This window comes from Carassius gibelio, chromosome B3 (assembly GCF_023724105.1).
Source record: "Carassius gibelio isolate Cgi1373 ecotype wild population from Czech Republic chromosome B3, carGib1.2-hapl.c, whole genome shotgun sequence".
Lineage (NCBI taxonomy): Eukaryota > Metazoa > Chordata > Actinopteri > Cypriniformes > Cyprinidae > Carassius > Carassius gibelio.
In genome coordinates, this window is record NC_068398.1 from 19,227,534 (window position 1) to 19,251,602 (window position 24,069).

The 24,069-nt window shown below is 41.5% G+C and overlaps 2 protein-coding genes across 5 annotated transcripts in view; both read left to right on the plus strand.

The window, feature by feature from the left end:
* The window catches only part of abi3a (ABI family, member 3a), a 43,956-nt gene that overhangs the window by 1,919 nt on the left and 17,968 nt on the right, over window positions 1-24,069 (plus strand). Inside the window, exons 3-11 of one of the 4 annotated variants that reach the window (XM_052550871.1) lie at window positions 1,174-1,353; window positions 3,150-3,208; window positions 4,257-4,352; window positions 4,447-4,754; window positions 6,718-6,837; window positions 7,050-7,181; window positions 7,388-7,483; window positions 8,633-8,749; window positions 8,915-9,774. In XM_052550871.1, the coding sequence (XP_052406831.1) occupies window positions 1,174-1,353; window positions 3,150-3,208; window positions 4,257-4,352; window positions 4,447-4,754; window positions 6,718-6,837; window positions 7,050-7,181; window positions 7,388-7,483; window positions 8,633-8,749; window positions 8,915-9,078 (1,272 nt within the window). In that variant the 3' untranslated portion in view covers window positions 9,079-9,774. Of the gene's footprint in view, window positions 1-1,173; window positions 1,354-3,149; window positions 3,209-4,256; window positions 4,353-4,446; window positions 4,755-6,717; window positions 6,838-7,049; window positions 7,182-7,387; window positions 7,484-8,632; window positions 8,750-8,914; window positions 9,775-24,069 lie in introns of those variants that run through there. The other 3 variants (XM_052550872.1, XR_008152942.1, XR_008152941.1) reach the window with 3 other exon arrangements.
* On the plus strand, window positions 10,511-17,516 carry si:dkey-283b1.6 (uncharacterized). The gene is made up of 4 exons (XM_052550876.1): window positions 10,511-10,598; window positions 11,825-11,891; window positions 12,408-12,639; window positions 17,297-17,516. Exons 2-4 carry the CDS (start codon window positions 11,863-11,865, stop codon window positions 17,378-17,380), a joined length of 345 nt encoding a protein of 114 aa, XP_052406836.1. The 5' UTR covers window positions 10,511-10,598; window positions 11,825-11,862; the 3' UTR covers window positions 17,381-17,516.

The following is a 24,069-nucleotide window of genomic DNA, read 5'->3' on the forward strand; positions in this document are numbered from 1 at the left end:
TTTACATTTTTAATTCTATTTTTTATTTTAGTTTCAAAGTACTATTCTGCATCCTATGTTTATAGTATGACTATGTTTTCATTTAGAAGATGACTGGACTTCTAAATGATTAAGATTATGACCTTCAGTTTTGTGATACATTTTAAGTGAGCAAGAATCTGTGAAGGGTTTCAAAAAAGACTCCCACTGTCAAGTGGTTAAGGACAGAGTACTGTTGTAGAAATGTCCCAAAGCTCAGTGTAGGTAGTCACTGTTTGGGCCCCCTGTCTCCCGGGTGATAATACTCCTTCCCCCTCGATTCCCTTGGCTCCTCTCACTGCGGCTGGGACTCCAGCACAGCATTCCAGCGCGCTCCGTGCCCAGCCTGCCTAACCAGGTCACCTGAGGCAGGGCTAAAGCGGGGGTAAGCCAGATCCCAGACTTGGAATGAAAGGACCACTGTTCTCTCACTCAGAAACAAAGTTTGAACCCTGATTGATGTTCTCCATTGTCTGCCCTGTGCCCAGGAAGAGCTTTAACAAGCAGGCCTGGAATAATGGTGCTCCTTCTCACCCTATCTGAGGGCTCACAGAGGAACGCCAGATTGGTGTTTCAGGGTGTAGGCCTATCTAATATCGGGTGTAGGTCCAACAACATCACTTCCTCCTACATGACAAACTAAACTTTTACAGAGGGAGTTGAGTAGACTGGAACAGTCTAATATTTATATTTATATTTTTAGTTAAGCTTTGTTTCACTTAACACAAACAGCAGATGTACCATTGCTGAATTGTGAACTAATACATGGTTAGTAAAACAAATGTAAAAATATACATTGAAATATTAGTTAATTGATTAATAAAGCTAAATGTGAATACAAAGCATTTAAAAATAAATATGCATTATCAACAACAATAATTTATCAGCCATTATTAATAAATATGCCTGGAGCGTCTGTTGTGTTTGCTGAAAAATAATTATAAATCTTTCCTCAACAGATCCATAGTATAATACAAAAATATATATCTTACTGCAAAATGCTACAAAGACCAGAATCAGTGTTTTTCAGAGAAACATTTAACGATTGATGACAGTGCGGCATGTAGATTGGGAATATTTGTTCATTTATCAAAAAATATAGTTTTTGAGATTTTTAGGAGTAATTTTCCTCCCCATATCTGTACTTGTATACAGACCGTGGACATGCACAGGGAGAAGGTGGCCCGCAGAGAGATCGGCGCTTTCACTGTTGCCAAGAGGGTCCCACGCAGTCATAAGGTTGTCCCCCCAGCAAAAAATAAAGAAGCCAAGATCAAGTACTCCCGCACACCCATCTCTTTCTCTAGCCTGGACTCAGTCGGACATGGCGTGAAGGTGAGCACACATATCATTTCATAAAGTGGCTTTGCCCTTCAAATTGTGCTGCCAAAGTTATGCATTGGGGTGATACACTGAATTATGTATCAACAGTGCCATTAATTATATACATGATGCTTTTGTATATTTAGTGTCTGAGGTGAAAAACATTCAAATGCAGTGGCAAATACATGACTTGGAATGAAGAAGAGACAGTGTTTTTGTGTTATCCAAACATTCAGTACAACTAAATTAGATTTATTTGCCCTGGTTTCCACACAAACTGCATGCCTGTTGCTTGCTGTACTGATGTGATCATCATAAATATATACAGTTGTACAGTGTGAAATCTCAAAACCTGACTACTCAGGATTATTTAGTAGTTTAGGGTAAAGTAGAAACTGAATGGAATAATATACGCCTAGATCACCCGATCTTTCCTATGACTCTGTATTAACAATGAAGATGTTGAGATGTTAAGATGGACCGTTTTAGCCGTTTCTGCATGTGACTTTTAATTTCTTGCCATTGCAAAAAAGGCAAAATGGTGAAAGTAGCATTCGATGTTAGTTTAGCTTTTGTTAGTTTTGTCACACTTGACCACATCCTGTTATACAGCAGTTAGTCTGACATCAATGAACCGTACACACACACACACATTCAGATCACTCTTCTTTCCTACCTCCTCCACACTTCTTTTCCCTCACACACACACACACACACACACAGTTGGCTGGCTACCAGGAACTAAGCAGCGTGGGAAAAGCAGCTAGTCATTAATTGGTGTTACCCAGGCTAAGCTAGCTCATTGATTCCCCGCTAGGTCCGTATAGCAGTGAGCAGACAAACAAACACAAAGCATCAAGAATTTCACAGGAATGCACTTGTCAGGCTTGTAGATACATCGGCACCAAGCCACAGAAGGCTGTTAAAGCACACATTTATATGAAGAATATCATGAAGCATACACACAATGCATGCACATGTAAACACAAACACACATTTTTACATTGATATACTTATAAAAGGTAGTTCTACATGTAAAGAGTTATGGTTTTAATCATAAATTGATCCTCTACACTAGGTTAGTGCAATAGTTTTTACACTCTTCAGCAAGATCATGCATTAAATTGATCAAACAAACGTTACTTTTCTGTTATATGAAGCAGCACAGCGTTGTTGTGGATCACGTGACATTGTAGACCGGAGTAAGCATTTAAAAAAATATATTGGAAAAAAAAAAGTTCATAATAATGATAATATTTAACAATATTACAGTTTTTACTGTATTTTGAGCAAATACATGCAGCTTTGATAAGCATGAAAGACGTCTTGCAGAAACTTTAGGGGAAAAAAGAAATCTAAATGCATATTTATTCACTTCATGTTTGACTGTAAAGCTGAAGTGTGTGATTTCATTAAAAAGAAATACAGAAATAAGAATGCAAATGTTTTCAAGCAGGTTTCCTGAACACTACGCACTACTGTCAAACAGACTCGATCATATTGGTTGAGCCAGTGCTGCTGTGTAGATTTGCTCAAACGAACAGCAATGTACTGATAGCATCACTGAGCCACAGTGTTTACACTTTTTGGGGTTAGCCATTAAATATGGTTTCTATTCCGGGAGTAAATGTGCAGTTATTTTGTTTTCAATATATTCTGCATTCTCAGGGAAACACAGTAAACATGTGAGGTTGGCTATTGCTAATAGAGGGAGTCAGGGAGGTCCATCTTTAGTTTGTCTGTGGATTGTGTTTGTTTGGATTTAGTTCCTTTCAAAAATGGCTAATCTTGAGATTTGTTGTTTTCAGGATTCTGGCCAGCCGCAGGTAAAAACAGCTACCATGACACGGAGCAGCAGCACACTGAGGTACGTCCAGCTCTGTTCACACAGGACCAGTGTTCCTTTAGTATTATTGTATACTATTACAGTATAGTACATACTATAATATATATATATATATATATATATATATATATATATATATATATATATATATATATATATATATATATATATGTGTGTGTGTGTGTGTGTGTGTGTGTGTGTGTGTGTGTTAATTTATTTTTATTTCCGTTTTAGTTTTAGTCATTTTAATACTTATTTTGTGTTAGTTGCGAACTTTTCTCATTTTTAATTTCAAAGTTCTAATATTCTAAAATGAGTATTCTTTGTTCTATTCTTTTCATTTTATTTCGGTTAATGAAAATGATTCTTAATAGTTTTAGTCACTAAGAAAACAACATGTGTTATGTCTATCTATATCTATATATCTATATTTATATATCTCTATCTATACTATATATATGGCGTCTGAGATAGAGAAGTGTCTGCATCTTTTCCAGTATCTTGCGTCATGAGTGCTGTGATGCTGTTGACTTTTAAAAGCGTATCGAGACTTTTGCAGGTTTTCATTGTTATGCAGTATCCACCTTTTTTTTTTGATCACAAGTATGCATCCTGTGTTTATTCATCACCTGCCACCCACCTGACCACAACCACCCTATGAGAAACTACAATGGTTGTCAGCACATCTCTTTTTATTTGAACCTCCACCAAAAATGTGTCTGTTGTTCATTTAAAAAAAAAAGAAATTAAAATTGACATCTAATATATTACTAATACTAAGTTCACATGTCTCAGGCTTCTGTTCCTCTTCCTTCTCAGTTAGAGGGCCTTTCTCCAGGAAGCGATTTTAGTTTTGTTTTACCCACTTCCCTTCTTTGCACTGCCTGAAAGCAACATGGTTTGCGTTGTGGTAATTGAAGTTTCTCAGAACGAGCACTTTAGTCATGCACGTGTCTTTTCAGAACAGTGTCCTAAGTGGCTTTCTGTGTAAAATACAGAAGTACTTACGTGCCTAATATTGACTCTCTGACCGCTCAGTATGTGTGTCTGTGTCTGTATGTTAATGAAGTCGAAGCAGCCGTCCACCTGAGCCTGTCCAGTGTCCCGTGGCACCCACTCTCTCTCATGGAGCGTCCCTCACCTCGCTCAATGACAAGTCTATTGCGTAAGAGCACATTAAGTGTTGTATAATTTCTGATTATAATTCCAACATCAGATTTATATCACTTCTCATAACTGGATTTCTTCCATGGCTGCAGTTCAAGTTTTGGTAAAGCCGTGCCGCCTCCTGTGGTGCCCAGCTGGCCCACCAGTCCTGAGGTTGACATCATTGACACGCTACTGGGTGAAGGGCCTCCTCCACCACCCCCACCGATGGAGGCAGAGGGTGAACAGGATCATGGGCTGGAGACCGGTCCACCCCCACCTCCACCACCTCCTCCCCTCGACTGCACCAACATCCCCCCGCCCCCTCCTATGGCCACCTCAGTGAACGCACCTGATCCCAGCAGCCTCATGGCCATACCACCTCCTCCACCTCCTCCACCAGCTCCACCTCTTGAAACAGGTTAGTCCCTGCTGATTGACAGACTTCAGCATCGTACTATAACACGGTTACACCATATGACTACTAGACATAACTAGATGTGACGTGTGATCAGGGAGTGATTTTTCTTTTGTTGTCCTAACCAGCTGTTCAACTTCTGAATCTAAACTTTCAAATTTTGGGGGTCTGTAAGATTTGTTTTTTTTTTGTTTTTGTTTTTTTAAAGAATTCTTCTCACCAAGGCTGGGTTTATGTTGGATTTATTTGATCAGAGAGAATGTAAATACAGTAATATTGAGAAATATTAATACATGTTCTGAATTTTAATGCATTTTTAAATTACTCATTACTATTACTATTACATAGTCATTACTATTTTCAGTGTCACATGATCCTTTAGAAATCTCTCTCATATGCTAATTTGCTGCATAAAGAAACATTTTTTATTGTTGAAAACAGCAGTGCTGCTTTATATTTTTGTAGAAACTGATACAATATTTTCCAGGATTCCTTGCAAAATATATACGGAAAAACATTTATTTATAGAAATATTTTATAACATCATTTATAAATGTCCTTACTACCACTTGTGATCAATTTAATGTGTCCTTGCTGAATAAAGGTATTTATTTCTTTAAATAATATAATAGTGACCCCAAACTTTTAAACAGTAGTGTAAATGTGCATTACACATGAATTATTATCTGAGAGGTTGTGACTGTCATATTGCAGAGCTGTTTTATGGTAAGTGTGGACAGACTGGTTAAAGAGTTATTTCACCCAAAAATGAAAATTAGCCTGTGTTTTACTCACCCCAGAGGCATCCTATGTGTACCTGACTTTCTACTTTCAGACGAATCCAGTCAAAGTTATGTTAAACATTTGTACTGGCTATTGCAAGCTCTATCATTGCAGTCAGCAGGTGTTACAGTGCTTCAGTCCAAAAGAAGTGAAATAAAAAGCACCAAAAAAATCAACAAAGTCCTCCTATAGCGAATCGATGCATTTTTGTAAGAAAAATATCCATATTCAAAACGTAATAATCATTTTAATGTAGCTTGTACTCACTGTTGTACACGGAAGCAGCTCAGGGAGGATGACTTATGGTCAGCATTGCGCATGCGCTGCTGAGTCTCATGAAAACCAACGTTTGTTAACAGAAGCAAAGTTTCCTTTAGCAAAGGAAACCCAGTCTCCTCTTGGCTTATATTGAAATCCTCTGACATTTTTCTTTACAAATCCTCAGTCTTGTACTTCTAATTAGTGAGTGTTGTTTTGCTTTGATGTTTCTGCATGCATCACTTCTGAGCGGTGCAACACTGACCTCATACATCATCCTCCCTGAGCTGCTTCTGTTTACCACTGGGAGCACAAGCTGCATTCAAGTGATTTATTATGTTTTGAATATAGATATTTTTCTTACAAAAACACATCGATTCACTGCAGGAGGCCTTTGTTCACCTAGCCACCCGGGGCCGTGTGAGACAATTTATTTTATTTTATAGATGGGCACTTTTTATTTAACTTCTTTTGGACTGAAGCACTGCAACACCCGCTGAGTGCCATGATAGAGCTTGGAATAGCCGGGACAATTTTTAATATAACTCCTGTCTGGATTCATCTGAATGAAGAAAGTAATGTACACCTAGGATGCCTCGGGGGCGAGTAAAAGATAATTCTCAATTTAACAATTTAAGACTTGCATCTGAAATTGTGTACTGTTAGAGTACGTACTACATTTGATATAGAACGTACACGTATTACATCAAGTTATGATGTAAACGACTAAAAACAAGGAAATATTATAAACCATCCACAGAAAATGTTAATCAAATAAAAATAAAGTATGTTCTGAAAATATAAGTGTGCTGTAAGAATTCAATCCAGTCAGTAGACATATTTGTACTCTGTAGTGAAGTCAGAGAAAACGAATCCTATGACCGTAGTTAAAATCCCAAATTGAATGGAGAATGTTTGTGTGTAGTGGCTGAGGAGAATGGATTTCCTCTACCAGAAGCTCCCATTGACATGCCTCCTCCACCAGCCCCTGATGGCCTCGATCTTCCAGCCCCACTGCCTCCGCCGTGTGACCACAACTTTGAAGGTACAAACGTGGCCAAACAAAGGTGGTATTTTGTTTTGTATGATGCATTATATCTTGCTCCAGAATGCTCAGTTTGTATGATGACATGTTTGCTTTGTCTTCCAGGCAGCTTATCTATGCTTTATATTTTGGTGTTGCTGTTGTTTATTTCTGTGAGCTCTTGTGCTCTTATTTTCACACTTGTCTCTCTTTCACTCTGTCCTCTCTCTCAGCTCTTCGCTCTCGCCGCTCACGGGTGCGACGTCATCCTCCTAGCTCTCGCTCGCTGTCTATGAGGGTTCGCATGGGCCCCAGCGCTCGCTCGCTCTACACACGCTCGCTTTTTCTGCCTTCTGCTCAATCACGTAAGGCCCCGCTCCTTCCCAAGACCCGATTGGTTAAAGCCACCCCCTCAGATTTCATTGATAGTTTCTCATTTTGTTACCAAATATATTGACACCACATCCCCCAAAAATAGATTCTTATGTAGCCATGCATACCATCCAAAGACCATTTAGTTCATTTTTATTGTTCAACCCTCGAATTTGTTCCCTTGATAAACACCTGTCAGTCATGATCCCCCCACCCCCTCCATACCCGCCTCCTCTGGCTCCGCCGGTTTCGTTCAGCCCGTTGTGCAGGATCCCTGCCCGCCTGGAGCACCTGGGTAAGTGAGGCCTCTCTGTGCGTCGCTGTCTGACATTCTTCTCTTTCTTTATATTTGCCACTTCCCCAGTCTGCTCTCCAGCAAGCCAAATCAGCACATGACATGACCTCAGATCACACCATCCTGCACACAACAGGACACTCGATCTACATCCTCAGCCGAGTTAGATCTCTCTGTTAAAGGGATAGTTCGGCTAAAAATGAAAACTCTGTCGTCATTGACTCACCATCATGTCAATACAAACCTGTACTCAACTCAACTTTTAAGACTTGAATACATGACATGACTTTTAAAATCTGAACCGATTTTAACACTAGGCATCATACACAGTTACAAAGGACAGTTCTTAAATTGACTGAAAATAACAAACATGTTTGATATCCTCCGACTGGATGGAATCAAAGTCTGAAGCTAAAAAAATTGGGACTCTGTGACCATCATACACTATGCAATTTTCTATTGAATCGGTCAACTCAAACCTGCAGACTAGCTCTGACTTCCAGCAATTAAATGTCGACTGATCATAAATGTAAATGGGGGGAAACCAGTGCAAATGTCATGTAGATATACTCCGACCTTTAGCTACAGAAAGGGCAAAGAAGAAACAAGTCATCAGAGAAATAATCCATGCAATTTATGCACTACAACATTGTTGTTATTAACTACAACTATTAACAAGATTAATAAACAGTTGCTCAACTAACTGTAGAAAACTTTTTAAAAAGCAAAAAGTCCAATTTCAACCCACTTTATTAGTCATCCTAACCTATTAAATATTGTTTTACATTATTAAAAATCCAAAGTTTTGAACCGTAGTGTAACACTAGAGTAGAGTAGAGTCAGAAGAAAATAAACTAACACTGCTGCATTATATTCCAGGTCTTCTGAAGCCGTTTGTCTTTGGTGAACGATCGCTGTAAATGATGAAGTGTGTGATTTCTAGTGTACATGCATTGATGTTAGTTGTATTATTTGATAAACCGTGTAGGCGTCCATATGTTTCAGACGGAAAAAAATAATAATTGTTTGATTGTCACATTTTTGTTTTATGTGGCTTGTTGAACGGAAATCACCCACATCTCCTTCAAACACATTTGTGCAGTTGCACTTTGTCAGTTTTGTTAACTTTGTGTGTCGATGCACATTTAGACCTTGAGATTCCAGCACCGCCACCACTAGACAGTTATGACAACTTTGAAGAGATGCCCCCTCTACCCCCTCCCATTGATTATGACATAACTGCACCAGCCGACTATTTGGATAAAGGTAAGCTCATTTCTGATGACTCGTTCAGGCACAGAATCTGCATTGTGGAAACAACTGTATTGACATCTAAGACAGATCATTTTGTAATCACACATTCAGGACAAGAGATATTAATTATATATCCAGGTAGTGATTTTTTTCACTGTACTTCTCTTTCCTACCAAGTGGTGGCACTGTATAACTACAACACAGGCAAGCCGGGCGACCTGGTGTTTCAAGAGGGCGATATCATCTACCTCACCAGCAGGAATGAGGATGGCTGGTGTGAGGGCTTTCTCAATGGAGTTAAAGGATTTTTTCCTGGCAACTATGTGGAGTCCACCGCTTAACAGAACGCAAGTGAATGAAGTATAGAGATGGAAGGAACCTTTCATTACTATTTCTATAGTAAAACGGTGAAGTCCGCTGTATAAATGAAACTGCAGAAATGTTTTTATACAATGTTGACCTTTTAAAACTTTTGAAATGGAATTAACATGCTGGCTTAAACCAGCAGAGATGAGTTTGTGTTTTTAAGGTGACTTTAGTCTTCAATGATGATGATGATGATGATGATCATAATTGATCTCTCAGGACTTTTAAGTTACATTTCATAATGTAAAACATATTAAGTAACATTTTTGTACATTTAGTTGTATATGATATGTTAAGCTCACAAAGTCGTGTTAAATAGTGGATGTTTAGTGGTTAATTCTCTTAGCATATTTTCATGGTTTGTTTGAATAGGCAATTGTGCAAAGTGAACACTGAAGTAATATATAATAATAGATATGTGTAATATATTATAATGCAGTTTCCTAATTAAAAGCCTTTATTACTTATGATAAATTACATTTATTTGATAACCTTTTCTTGATTCCCTTGCAAATAGAGTATTTTCCAGAACATTTTATGCTCCGTTTAATGAATTAAATGTTATGCACGCCACATTGGCCCAATTCAGTCACAATTTCAATATTTTATGATACCAAGTTAGCATTTACAGTCCACAGAATCAATAAACTGTTGATGGTAATGTCTGGGAATGAAGTTGCATTTGTTTTGTCATTTCTAACCATCCACTTTCTTTTCACTTTATTTATAAGATCATTTGACCTCTTCATTTTACAGTTATGCATTTAGCAAACACTTTTATTCAAAGTGATTTACAAAAGATAAAACTAAATAAATTCATAATATACAATGGTAGGTTTATTTGACAACTAGATGAAAAGTTCATTCATGGGGAACTGGCTCATCAGCACCATTCGTAAACTTAAATGTGTTTCTCTTTATTTGACATAAATGAAAGGGAAACTTCTGGCCAGATATAATGTGTATTTGGACACTGAGGTACGGCATCTTTACTAGATTAAATAGCAAGACTTTCTTGATCACCTGTCTTTGCCAGAAAGATCATATTGATTCACCAGCTGTACCAGAACCAGGACAACACAAACCAGCCTGGATTTCTTTTTTATTTTCATCAGAGAGAAGCAGTATAATGATACAGACAATATAACGCCTGTTCTTTCATGGTGAGGTTACTGAGGTAAATAAAAGACAAATAATGAAGCACACTGTGGATGGTGCACTCTTTTAGAAAAGAAAAGGAAAAAGAAATAAAAACCAAAACGGTCACTGGGATGGTACCCTTTTACACATAACTAAATTTCCCCCTAAGTGCTGCGAGAATAAAATGTCCACCTGGTATATACATACTGTGTGTTTAAACACCAGACAGTCACCATAAAAGTGTTCAAACTTCACTATCTGCACTTCAAACCCTCCCTCAGATAAGACTCAGTCTCAAATCAGAGCGCTGCATTCAACATCTACTTTACTGCCGGGATCACCTGTGTTCTTTGAGGTAAGACTTCTAGGTGTTTCTCAGAGATGTGCTTGAAGAAGTCATTTTTTTACTAACTACATAAAATGTGTATGATGTTCACCTATGCTAGTAGAATATCTGAACATGTGACTGGGCTTGTATAAATATATTGACCTGTAGGTTTTTAATAACGTTAAAGATTTAGTTTTTCGACAGCGTCAGTGTTTGTATATAAGCCAGAGTCTCTTTTGTTTTGTGTTTCTGTGATTCTTTGTTGGATGGAAAGGACAGGTGAGGTCTGAAACACTGCTGGCAGTAAGTGGATATTGGAGAAATCAACATGGCAGCTGTTGTTTGGTGTCCGCTGAAGGGGTGCTGCTCTAACATGTAGGCGTACAGCAGGGGTAGGCAAGGTCGGTCCTGGATTGCCGCTGTCCTGTAGAGTTTAACTCCAGCCCTCATCAAACACACCTGAACAAGCTAATGAAGGTCTTCAGAATGACTAGGCCTACAGGCAGGAGAGGCTTTTTTCTAATCTCTGCAAGACATCGGCACTCCAGGACCGACGCTGCCTACCCCTGGCCTACAAGCAAGGCGTTCACAAATCTTTACAGGGCTCGGGACAAAATTTTTAGCCCACTTGGGCCCAATGAGTAAGCTATCCCATATAGATGACCTTGGTGGTCCTCAGCAAAATCCTTGACTTACGGTAAAAGACCAATTTTGAATGGAAAAGATTTCTTTACTTTAGAACCTGTATCAGACCTCCAAAGAGTTTGAGATATATATATATAATTTATTTATATATATTTTTTTTGCTTTATAACCGATTTGTTATCATTTATCTGGCCTCAATACAGAATTGGGTCATTTCTGGTGTGTAAGACACCACTCATGACTGTCTTGACTCATATAAGGTTAAAAAAGTTCATTATGGGAGTAACATATTCACACATTGATTTTCAAAGGTCTATCAATTGCAAAAGTCTTTATTTACTTCACATTTATTTATCAAATGATATACAAGCCCTGTGGAATTCCAGGTTTTGTATGTTTTTTGTTTTTTTTGCATTAAGATGCATTTCAACACAGTACTGTACAATATACATTTACATGTTATAAATGTTTTAGGTATAATTGATTAATTAATTATATCAAGCTCTTGCCTGTCCAGTTCACTATGAATTCCAATACTATATGCATCTTAATGATTATAGACAAATTAAATGTCATCACCAAATATAATCATTTTTTTTTCCTAACAGAGTTGCTTCTGAATTGTGAAGTGAATTTCTTCATTGCCATGGGGTCTGATCCATATTTAGTATTTAAGTATGTATACCAACTTTCAATACTCTTTTATAAAACTGAACACACATAAGATCTGATCCAAAACCATACTATACTAATGTTATTGTGTGTGTGTGTGTGTGTGTGTGTGTATTCAGTTTGCACACACACACACACACACATACACATGTGTATGCAGCATAATATAAACACAATAATGTACAATTATATATTGTATAATATATACTGGATTATTTTAACCTCATGTTCAATTACAATATACAATATAGTAAAAGCTGATTAAAATTGCATTGTGCAATAGTTTTTTTTTTTTTTTACATTTGAGGATCATAAAATGTAAAAAAAATAAATTTGGTTTTATTCCCTTATGTATCTGTATTTTATTTCCACATTCTGGAATTGGAAATGTGAAAAATACCCATTCAGTTTGTATCTTTTCTTCATCTGTAGGATATACGATTGGTTTATGTCCTTTATCATCACTAACAACTCCCACTCATGCTGTATTTTAACACCACTCAATCTTTGCTGTTTCAGGATCATCGCACCTATTGTTACCGTTTTTGTGTTTACGATCTTCTGTGTTGGCTGCTGTAAAATATTCCAGCGGGTCTGTAAGGAGCAAGATGAGCATGTGCAGACTCAAGCTCGAGCCGTGGATCCGCCCTCTGTTTACGTCATTCCGATCTCTCTGTCTGAAGATGATCTGCACAGACCACCGCGCTACAGCACAGTACAGTTCTACGAGTCGCCTCCTGCTTATCACGAGGTAACCCTGGACATATTGTGCAGTACACTGCTTTGTTAACATCACAAGAATAACTTAAATAGTTCACCCAAAAATGAAATATTGTTCCAAACCTGTTATGAGTATCATTCTTCTGTTGAACTGAAAAAATAAAAAAAATAAAAAATTATATATATATATATATATATATATATATATATATATATATATATATATATATATATATATATATATATATATATATATATATATATATATATTAAAGTCTGGCTTCCGGCCAGCGCGATGTCAGAGCATCTCCCGGTAATGGGGAGTGAGATAGCGAGAAGAACGTCTGACAGTGTGTGTTCTCGCTTGTGGCGAACAAATCCACTTCCGCCCTCCCGAATCGATCCCAAATCATATGAACTGATCCTGGGTGAAGCCTCCACTCTCCTTGAGGAATCCCGTTCCTCGAAAGCATGTTCGCTCCGCGGTTCAGAATACCGGGGATGTGCGCCGCTCTTATGGAGAGAAAGTGTCGGTCCGCCCACAACAAGAGACTCGCTGCTCGTTTGAATAGAGCTCTGGAGCGCACGCCTCCCTGTCGATTTATGTACGAGACCAAAGACGTGTTGTCGGTTCGAATTAGTACATGTTGTCGCTCCAGTTTCGACCGAAAGGCTTGCAGGGCGAGGAAAACCGTTTCCAATTCCAAACGGTTTATGTGCCACGTTCTCTGTGACTCCGACCACAGGCCTGAGGCAGGAACGCCCAGGCACACTGCTCCCCAGCCTGAAGTTGATGCGTCTGTCGAGACCACGTTGCGCTGAGTCACTAAACCCAAAGGAACTCCTGCGCTGAACATATCTGTGCTGTTCCACGGTCTCAGAGTGCTGACGCAACTGTGAATGACCGTAATTCGTTTGTGGCTCGACGACCACGCCCTCGGCGGAACTCGAGCTTTTAGCCAAAGCTGTAGCGGTCGCATATGCAACAGACCCAGATGGCACACTGAAGAAGCCGCCGCCATCAGACCCAGAAGCCTCTGAAAATCGCTCAGAGAAACCGACCTGCCCGGTCTGAAACGGCGCAGAGTCGATGAGATTGTCTCCATGCGCTCCTGAGAAAGATGGGCTCGCATCGCCATCGAGTCCAAACATACTCCCAGATATGTTATAGTCCGACTCGGTAAAAGCACGCTCTTCTGCATATTCACACGCAGTCCCAGCGTATCCAAATGGCGGAGCAGCATTTCCACGTGACTGATTAGCACATCTCTTGAGTGGGCTAAAATCAGCCAATCGTCCAGATAATTCAAGATGCGCATTCCGCTCGATCTGAGGGGAGAAAGCGCTGCGTCCACACACTTTGAAAACATGTGGGGGGCCAGGGCCAGGCCAAACGGAAGCACCGAATACTGATAAGCCGTGCCTTCGAAAGCAAACCTGAGGAAGCGCCTGTGGTGCGTCGCTATTTGAATATGAAAGTACGCGTCTTTTAGATCCACTGAGGCGAACCAGTCCCCGGGCCGTATCTGCGTCAAGATCTGTTTTAGTGTTGTCATTCTGAATGTGTGTTTGTGAAGTGCTCGGTTGATGGGTCTCAGATCCAGAATAGGACAGAGTCCTCCACCCTTCTTTGGCACCACGAAGTAGCGGCTGTAAAAAACGCTTTTCTGCTCACATGCGGGGGGCCAGGGCCAGGCCAAACGGAAGCACCGAATACTGATAAGCCGTGCCTTCGAAAGCAAACCTGAGGAAGCACCTGTGGTGCGTCGCTATTTGAATATGAAAGTACGCGTCTTTTTGATCCACTGAGGCGAACCAGTCCCCGGGCCGTATCTGCGTCAAGATCTGTTTTAGTGTTGTCATTCTGAATGTGTGTTTGTGAAGTGCTCGGTTGATGGGTCTCAGATCCAGAATAGGACGGAGTCCTCCACCCTTCTTTGGCACCACGAAGTAGCGGCTGTAAAAAACGCTTTTCTGCTCGCTTGGAGGGACACGCTCTATCGCTCCTTTCTCGAGCAGACTGAAAACTTCTTGTCTCAGAATTGAAAGGTTGTGGGGCAAAGCATGTAACGGGACCGCGCCGTTGAATCGGGGAGGTCTGCGTTTGAACTGGAGAGAACATCCTTGCTGAATAATTCCCAGTACCCACGGTGAAACGCCTGGGATAGCCTTCCACGCGTCCAGAAAATGACACAGTGGACGCGTTAGCTCTATGGCTACCGTAGCTACTGAAGGCTTGTTTAGACCGGGGCCCTGCCCCCGCGAGATTAGAAGCACTGGCTGGGGGGCGGCCCGTGGTGGGCATTGTGTGTTGTTGGCACTCTCGCGCCCTCAAGAGGCCATTATAATCATTGCTTGTGACTCTGCGCTGTCCTGAGACAGGGCGAGTGACACAGTGTTGGGTGCATGAGGAAGAGAAAGCTCTTTTTGTGAAAAGATACATGTTTTTATTGTGGAACTCACACAAACAGCATTTAAACACACATTTTGCTTGTGGCCCAAAGGAACCTGGGGGACACGAAGCTCTTGAACACGGCGCTTGGGGGCGGGGACACCAGCGTGCTCTCTCTTCCTCTTGAGCGGCCCGTCAGGAAGATGGCTTTGCAGCCGAGGATGATGCGCTGGCTCTATCGCGGCATGGGCTCCTCTTCCTACTCTGATGCCTCTTTCCAGGCCCCGACCACTGCTTGTTTCGGCAGAAACGGACGTTCGGCTCGGGGCGGGGCGTCACGGCGGGCTGTCCAGCCAGTCCTTGGGCCTGGTGAGGTGCTGAAGAAGAGCGGGACCTCGCGGATGAGGACTGAAGTGAGCGACGAGGCATCACGTGGCTCATCGCTTTGGCGCGCTTCTGAGTCTCGGAGAGTGGGTGCGCGCCGATTGGGGTGCAGCCCACGACTTCACCACGTGCTCATGCACGTCTGGGAAGAACGGGGTGCTTCTCCTTGATGCGGCCTGGCGGCAGCTTGACTGGAAAAACCACGTGTCCAGCTTACTTTTCACCGGCTCGTCAGGTGCGTTCCAGGAGAGGTCCAGCTCCGTGACGGCCTTGCCGAGGATCCTGAAGAGCTCCTCCTGGAGGTCTGCAGGGCCCTCGTGGTCGGGGCGGTCTGACTGAGTCGCCCAATCCTTCTCTGACACAGAGAGCGACATGGAGTCATCTTCCTCGCCAGCTCCGAAGGAGACGAAGTCCGCGACGGCCTGGGGGGGCGGAAGCTATCGTCTGTGAAGCTGACGGCGTCGAACTCGTCTTGGGGCGGGGGAGAGCCCACCAGCGGCTCGCTGGCGGCAGTGGGCCTCATCCCCGCTGTTGCCCGAGCCACTTCTCTCCTGGTTCTGAGGGCGCGCACTGGCAGCTCTGCACAGTGGGCGCACGTGTCATCCGTGAAAGCTGCCTCGGCGTTGGCGAGGCCCAGGCAGGAAACATAGAACAGATGAGGGACCCGCACAAATCTGGCAAGTAGCTGCCATCGGATGCGGAGAGGAAATGGTGAGTAATCCTCTGATACAACTTCCACGATGGTAGATAAAAGACTTCAAAGCGTGAAGATAACTTCATTAGCGTGAAGAAAGAGATTCTGACGTAATTTTCGCGCCCATGCAATTTATACTGTCCGCGAACCTGTCAGTATTTGCATGCTTCGCGTCAATTGGCCAGCTGCTGCGGAAGGGTTTGTAGGCTTTAGCTCTGAGATGGAGGCCATTTCAGAGTCTTCTCATTCAATAGTTTTTTTAGTATCCAGGAGTGCAGGAGGAGTCACATCTGTTGAAACATCCTCATCAGATGTAACGTTAGGCCTTGTGTCCGGTTGTCCATCAGGCCGAGGGTTTTTTGCTAAAAAAAAAGTTGACAAGGGAGCTCTGCGACATATTGCTAGCAAAAATGCTGTTTATATGAGCGGCAAAGATCTCTGGGGAGCTGCTGGGGTCACAGTCAGCGGCTGTTTGATGATTGGTTGACACTCCGAATGTCGGCGGATATTTTTTAACGAAAATAATTTAAAGTGTATGTTACATTTTAAGCATTATGGCACCATATATTGGATTCTTATTTCTGTGCCCCTGAGAGTTTGTCATGTTCAGTGGCGTCACAGAACTGCCTGATTCCAACTGCTTTCGTGCGTTGGCTGGCGCTGAGCCAGAAACTAATATGCAGTGTTTTCAACAACATAAATGTTTTTTAGGTTTCATACATTTAAATATACATAATCACTAGTAAAACAATACATTGGTAATTTGTAAAAAAAAAAAAAAAATGTATATGGAAGCAGCAAAAACTATCTTATCCATTCTTTCAAATGTAATTTGCCGACGTGTTTTATTCAAATATCAGACACACATAGCAGAACAATAAAGTTTACTATTCTTCTCAGAGTTCAACAGCCACTTTCATGTATTTCGGGAGAAACTGTGCTGTACGTTAAATCCGGGTGACAGGACTCTCATGGTACCAAAAGTAGCTATTCTTACATACTTTTATTAAATTTTAATTTATTAAATTCATAAGGTATATGGGTTCATTGATTGCACAGCTTTAAAATGTTTAAATAATAATAATAAAAAAAAACATCAAGTGCATCAGTACATTAAGTTCAAGTTGTCAACACCCTAATTTAAAATATCTTGTCCTGAAATGTTTAAAGGAGCTCTTTGTCCTCGCTGGTAATGATTATTAATTCCTGTTTCCTCAGTTGAATCTGAAGCCTGAGGCCTGTCCTGTGGAAGCCCCTCCAGCATATTCTGAATCCATCTCTCCTTCACCCTCACATTCATGATTATGAGCGCATCTCAAACACTTGGACTGGCTAAAGGAAAAATAAGAATCATATTCTCATGACTTTTCCAAGGACTACTATACTACTCATGCTATCTATGCAAAGGTTTAAATGGTGAGAAAGAAAAGTCACAAAGTCACAAAGAAAAGACTGTTTTGCACAATGAGCAGCAGAACTTGGTTAAAGGTTTAAAAGTATATGTTTTTGTTTTGTGAATATTTATCAATTTTGTACATGCCATAGCTAAACCTTTTTTGTTAACTTTGTGAAATGTGTTCATTTATAATAAATGTTGTAAACTGTTGACCTGTTGTAAATTGTACAGCTGAAACTCTATGATTAAAATAATGTTGTATAAACACTGGCTCTTAATAATAACCTTTGAGGATATTTTATTGGTATCGAGAGATGAGAAACGATGTGTCGTTTAAGCCATCTTTTTTCCTGTCACCCTTCATAGTCATCATGCCTCCTGAGCTGCACCCTCAGGAACCAAAGTCCAGCGCTGTGACATCAGAGGTGAAGCTCCGCCTCCTGCATTACCACTGCCATTGTCCTCACAATCCTACACAGACATAAGCTCATGCATTTATTATAACTCATAAAATGTGAACCATATAGTTAAAACAACACCTTTGGAGAATTCACAGCTTTGGCTATTTATGAAGGTGCATTGACAGTTAAATACACACACAGTCACATAAGTGCAATTTTGTTAGTAAACACAATATGTAAAACCAAGAGATCTAAATAAATGCATGCATATATATATATATATATATATATATATATATATATATATATATATATATATATATATATATATAGAAAAAAGCAACATAACTGTTAGGGACCAATCAAGCTCGGTCCCATCCACCAGTCAGCGTTCACACTCACCTATTGTGTGTATTGATCAGTATTGATCAGCACCTGTTCCCAATCAGCACCGTCATGGATCCAACACAACCAGAAATCACTCCAGTGCAGAGCACAGCTGGCCATTCCAACGCTTCCGCATCATCCGCTCCTTCGCTGGTGTACATTACAAGCCCGACATCTAGACCAGCGCCCTTCTCTGTTCTTCAATGTTCACTGGCCCTGGAACAGCAACCACATCAATATTCCACAGAGAGATCCAAGATATCTTTTATTGTGCAACAATTCTGGTTCTGCCGGCCAGTGGGAGATTCCTCCGTCAGCGATCAGCTCCTGCAGCTCCGGCAGGGAAAAGATTCAGTATCTGAGTATTCATTGAAATTCAGCGATCCCAAGTTTTGTTACCGTGAAATTACGAACCAGGTTTTCACTCCTCATATGAATCTCACTGAACAAGTGGAAACACAAGGGATGGAGCGGATGTAAGTTGAAACCAGCAGATTATCCCAAGCAGAGTCCAGACTCAACCTCAAGAGGATCACCACTCCGAAGCCATACTCCATCCATGCCGTAACTGGAGAGATCATCAATAAGGGGTATGTCAACTACCAAATCAAACCAGTTATATTGTGTGTAGAGAGAGACCACCAGGAATGTTTTCATCCTTTTATTCTTGAAAATTGTCAAACAGACATTATCCTAGGTCGTCCGTGGCTGATTCGTCATCAACCTGAGATCGACTGGAAAACGGGTAAAATCATTCACTGGGGTTGCAAGTGCTGCTTAACATGCTTAAATGATCATTGATCAAATGATTATCTAACTCGGTTCATGTGAATTCGACCTCAATTGAAAGTCTCAGCGAGAAACTTTCAGTGATCATACCTCCATGCTATTCTTCCTTTGCCGACGTCTTTAGCCCTGTGGAGGCCTCCAAACTACCTCCACATAGACCTTGGGACTGCGCTATTGAGTTAATGCCGGGTGAACCTGTTCCCAGAGGTCGAATATACTCTTTATCCATTCCTGAACAAGAAGCCATGCAGAAATATGTCCAAGAGGCCCTACAGCAGGGGTACATTTGACCTTCCACTTCTCCTGCAGCTGCCAGTTTCTTTTTTGTTCCTAAAAAGGATGGAGGATTAAGGCCTTGGTATAGATTACCGAGCCCTAAATAAGATTACGGTTAAGTTCAGCTATCCCCTCCCTCTTGTGCCTTCTGCTCTAGAACAGCTCAGAGAGGCTAACATGTTCACCAAACTGGACTTGAGGAGCTCCTATAACCTGATCAGAATTCGGGAAGGTGATGAGTGGAAAACCGCGTTCATAACACCAGCAGGGCACTACGAGTATCTGGTCATGCCTTATGGGTTGGTAAATGCTCCCTCAGTCTTCCAGAGTTTTATGGATGAGGTGCTTCGAGACTTCTTGAATCGTTTTGTGTTAGTCTATATTGATGACATCCTCATCTTCTCCAAAGATCCCTCCGACCATCAACACCACTTCTCTCAAGTGCTCCAACGACTTCGGGAATTCTCACTGTTCCTCAAAGCGGAGAAATGCACATTTCATCAGGAATCTGTTGACTTCCTGGGATATCATCTGAGCAGGAAAGGGGTGGAAATGGATGATGGTAAAATCAAGGCAATCACCACATGGCCCGTTCCCAAATCTGTGAAGGAGTTACAACGATTTCTTGGCTTTGCGAACTTCTATCGTCGATTCATTGATAAGTATAGTATGATAACAGCCCCATTGACCTCCCTTCTGAAAGGAAAACCCAAAGTCCTCAATTGGAATCCAGAGGCCCAAAGAACATTCACTGCCTTGAAGACCGCGTTTACCACAGCCCCATTGCTCTGTCATCCAAACCCCGATAAAGTATTCATCCTGGAAGTCGATGCATCAACTACAGGAGTTGGAGCCATACTCTCACAACATCAAGAAAATTCAACCAAACCCATGCCTTGTGCTTTCTTCTCGAAGAAGTTGTCCTCAGCAGAGAGCAATTATGACATTGGGAATCGAGAACTTTTAGCAGTTAAACTTGCACTTGAGGAGTGGAGACACTGGTTAGAGGGGGCCAGACACCCATTCATAGTGTTAACAGACCATAAAAACTTACAGTATCTGAAGGAAGCAAAGAGACTGAACCCCCGTCAGGCTAGATGGGCTTTGTTTTTTACCCACTTCCATTCCACGATCTCTTATCGTCCCGGGTCAAGAAACACTAGAGTGGATGCATTGTCACGTATCCATTCCCCAGAAGAAGTTACAGGCGAACCCGAAACCATTCTTCCTGCCAAGATATTCGTCAATCCCATTCAATGGGACCTAAATGATCAGCTCCAGGAAGCATCAAGAGGTCTACCTACCCTTCCTGAATGCCCTCCAGGCAAGACTTATGTTCCCGAAGCTTTCCGCATAGCTTTGATCTCCTCTGCTCATTCCTCAGTAGGGACTGGCCATCTCGGGGCTACTAAGACCTGCGCAGCGATCCAACAAAAGTATTGGTGGCCAGGTATGCACCAAGAGGTTAAGGAATTCATCCAAGGTTGCCGACTCTGTGCTATGACCAAGGTTCCTCGACACTTACCCTCAGGGAAGCTGTTACCACTACCCAGTCCACAACGTCCCTGGTCCCACCTCGGAGTAGATTTCGTCACTGATCTACCACCCTCTGAAGGGAATACATGTATTCTTGTTGCCATCGACAGGTTCTCTAAAGCCTGTAAACTAATTCCCCTCAAGGGTCTCCCTACAGCCTTTAAAACTGCAGAATTACTCTTCGAGCACGTATTCCGAAACTTTGGAATTCCGGAGGACATTGTGTCTGATAGAGGACCGCAGTTCATCTCTAGGGTTTGGCGAGCTTTCTTCTCACTCCTGAATGTAACAGTCTGACATCCGGGTACCATCCACAAACGAATGGACAGACGGAGCGCAAGATCCAAGGCCTTCAGAAGTACCTGCAGTAAATCAATGGTTTCAGCAAAGTGAAGAGGTTTGGAACCAAGCCCACCAACACCTTCAACAAGCCAGGAATCGACAAAAACGGTTTGTAGATGTCCACAGACAACAGAATCCAAACTACCAGCCTGGTCAACTGGTATGGCTCTCCACAAGAGACATTCGCCTACGTCAACCCTGTAAAAAACTGAGTCAAAGATATATCGGGCCGTTTCCTATACTAGAACAAATCAACCCAGTCACTTACAAACTCCAACTCCCTGCCCAGTATCGGATACATCCCACATTCCATGTCTCTCTCTTGAAACCACACTACTCACCTGTGCCTGTTCCCTCCACAGATCCGGTCTCTGACGATAGCCCCCCACTACCGCCCATTGAAGCCGATCCCATCTATGCGGTTAAGGAGATATTGGACTCCCGACGTCGGGGTGGTCGCCTCGAATACCTAGTGGATTGGGAGGATTACGGACCGGAAGAGAGGTGTTGGGTACTTCGAAATGATATCCTTGATCCAAATCTACTGAATGAGTTTCACAAACAAAACCCTCAAAGACCGGCTCCACGACCCCGAGGCAGACCCCCACGACGTCGGGGTCCTTGGTCCGTTGGCACGGACCCTGGAGGGGGGGGTAATGTTAGGGACCAATCAAGCTCGGTCCCATCCACCAGTCAGCGTTCACACTCACCTGAGTATTGATCAGCACCTGTTCCCAATCAGCACCGTCACTTTCCAGCACATAAAATCCATCTCATAACAGCACTCCAACGTCAAGCCTCGAATAGGACAGACCACTTACCGTCATACCCCCATTCCAAGTTCGTGGAAGAGAAGTATACATTCTTCAGATAGTTAAATTCCGTGTCTCTGTTGATCTTCTTCCAGATCCGCTGGATAATTCCAGATCTGATCTCCTAGCTCCTGTGTATCCTCGGACTCGGTTTCCATCCCAACTGGCTACCCCTGTGAGAGGAAAACACCAAGTCTTGATGACCTTTGTCCACTAAAGATACAACGTATTGCACCGCGGCTACTCGCCTGCTTACCTCCGAGGCATCGGGTGAACGCTGCCAGCCTCGCCACGGATTCACCTAAGTCACTCATCTTGCACTCGATTCTTGTAAATAAACACTTTGTTTGGATTCACTTCCCTTGTCTCCGAGTGTGTATCCTGACAGAAACAGCATAGTTTCTATCTACCTCTTCAAACACTGTAATGTTAGCAAAGGTTATATAATTGCATACCGTCATTTTGCTAAGTGTTTCTCTCTTTCTGTCCATTTATTGATTTATTTTTGATTTAATATGAAATATTTGTTTCATTGATGTAATTAGTTGATTCCATATTGAACATATACCACCAAATGAAATAATGCAAATTCATTATTTACATGGACTATGTATAATTTAGAAATAATATTTTATAACCTAAAGGGGTCATACAATGCAATTAAAAATGTCCCTTTCTATTTGGAGTGTTTCAAGCTGTTTGTGAATAGATGAGCTCCCTAAAGCTGCAAAGACCAAAGTCTCAAACCTAAATAGATATTCTTTATAAAAGTTTAGACTCAACACCCTCCTAAAATGCCTTGTTTAAACACGTCCCCACGTCTCTACCTCACTATGTGGGAAGATTTGCATAACATGGCTCAAAAGTTTACGCAAAGAAAAAAGGAGTAACTGTGATTCTCGCTGTTGCTGCCACCGCCATGCCATAGAGACACTGTGTGTTACGTTATGAAAGCAAACTACTTTGTTTGGTCTTCCAAAAGAGGACACGACTAGAAATCAGTGGTTAAGTTGGATTTATAACACTGTTCCAGAACAGCTCAACTCAAATATTCAGATGTGTGCAGCGCATCTTGTGGAGGACTGTTTCCTGATCCTGGGAGTGTAGATTACAAAGACCATCTGTTTTGACTCACATTCTGTAAGTATGTTTTCATATTTAAAGGATTTGCAAAAACAAACGTGAGTTTGTAAAATAGTGTAAACCACAAGTTCCACGGCAGATTAACTCTTTGCTTTGTTTTATTTTATATAAGATTTATTTTATATTGTGTAACATTAAAATATATTAAAGTGCACATGAACACACACAAAACTCAAGTATATATTGTGAAGGAAGGGGTTTTTGCAGACCAATCACTGCGCTTGCAGTCCGCATAGAAGTGACGTGCCATTAAATTTCTGGAGAACTGCACGTCAGGTTACGGTGTAGGCTACGGTTTAGGATGTGCAGCTATGTGTAGCCTATACGGCGTAGGTTTGACACAGAAGTATAAATCAGCCTTAAGTCATTATAATCTGTAATTCAGGCACGGCGCTATCATTTTTTCTCTACCTGTGCTAAGGGGGGCTAGATCAATATGTGGGGTGCTAAGATTATATTGATGACCTCTGAGTTACTTTGTAAAGAAATGGGACTAAACCAGGGCTATTAAAAATGATGATTTGTGCTATCCTATCAGATTTTGCTTCTTCCCATTAAAACAGATGGAAGCATAATTTGGAAGCAAAATACTTTATAAACATGTCCACCTACCCCAACCCTAACCTATTATTACAGTAGGATAAATACAGTGTTGGTAGCATAATCTGATAGGAAGCATTATTTGTTAGAACACCAGGACAAGCATCACAGTATATTAAGAGGCGTAACACTTGAGGTATTCGGCCAATCACACCACACTGAACAGCTGGCCAATCAAAGCACACCTCGCTTTTCAGACCGATGAGCTTTGTAAAAAACGTGTGGGAAATAATGCTTTTTAACCTTAAACCACATAAACACATTGCATTACACCAAATACACAAAACAATGTTCTTTTTAGCAACATCA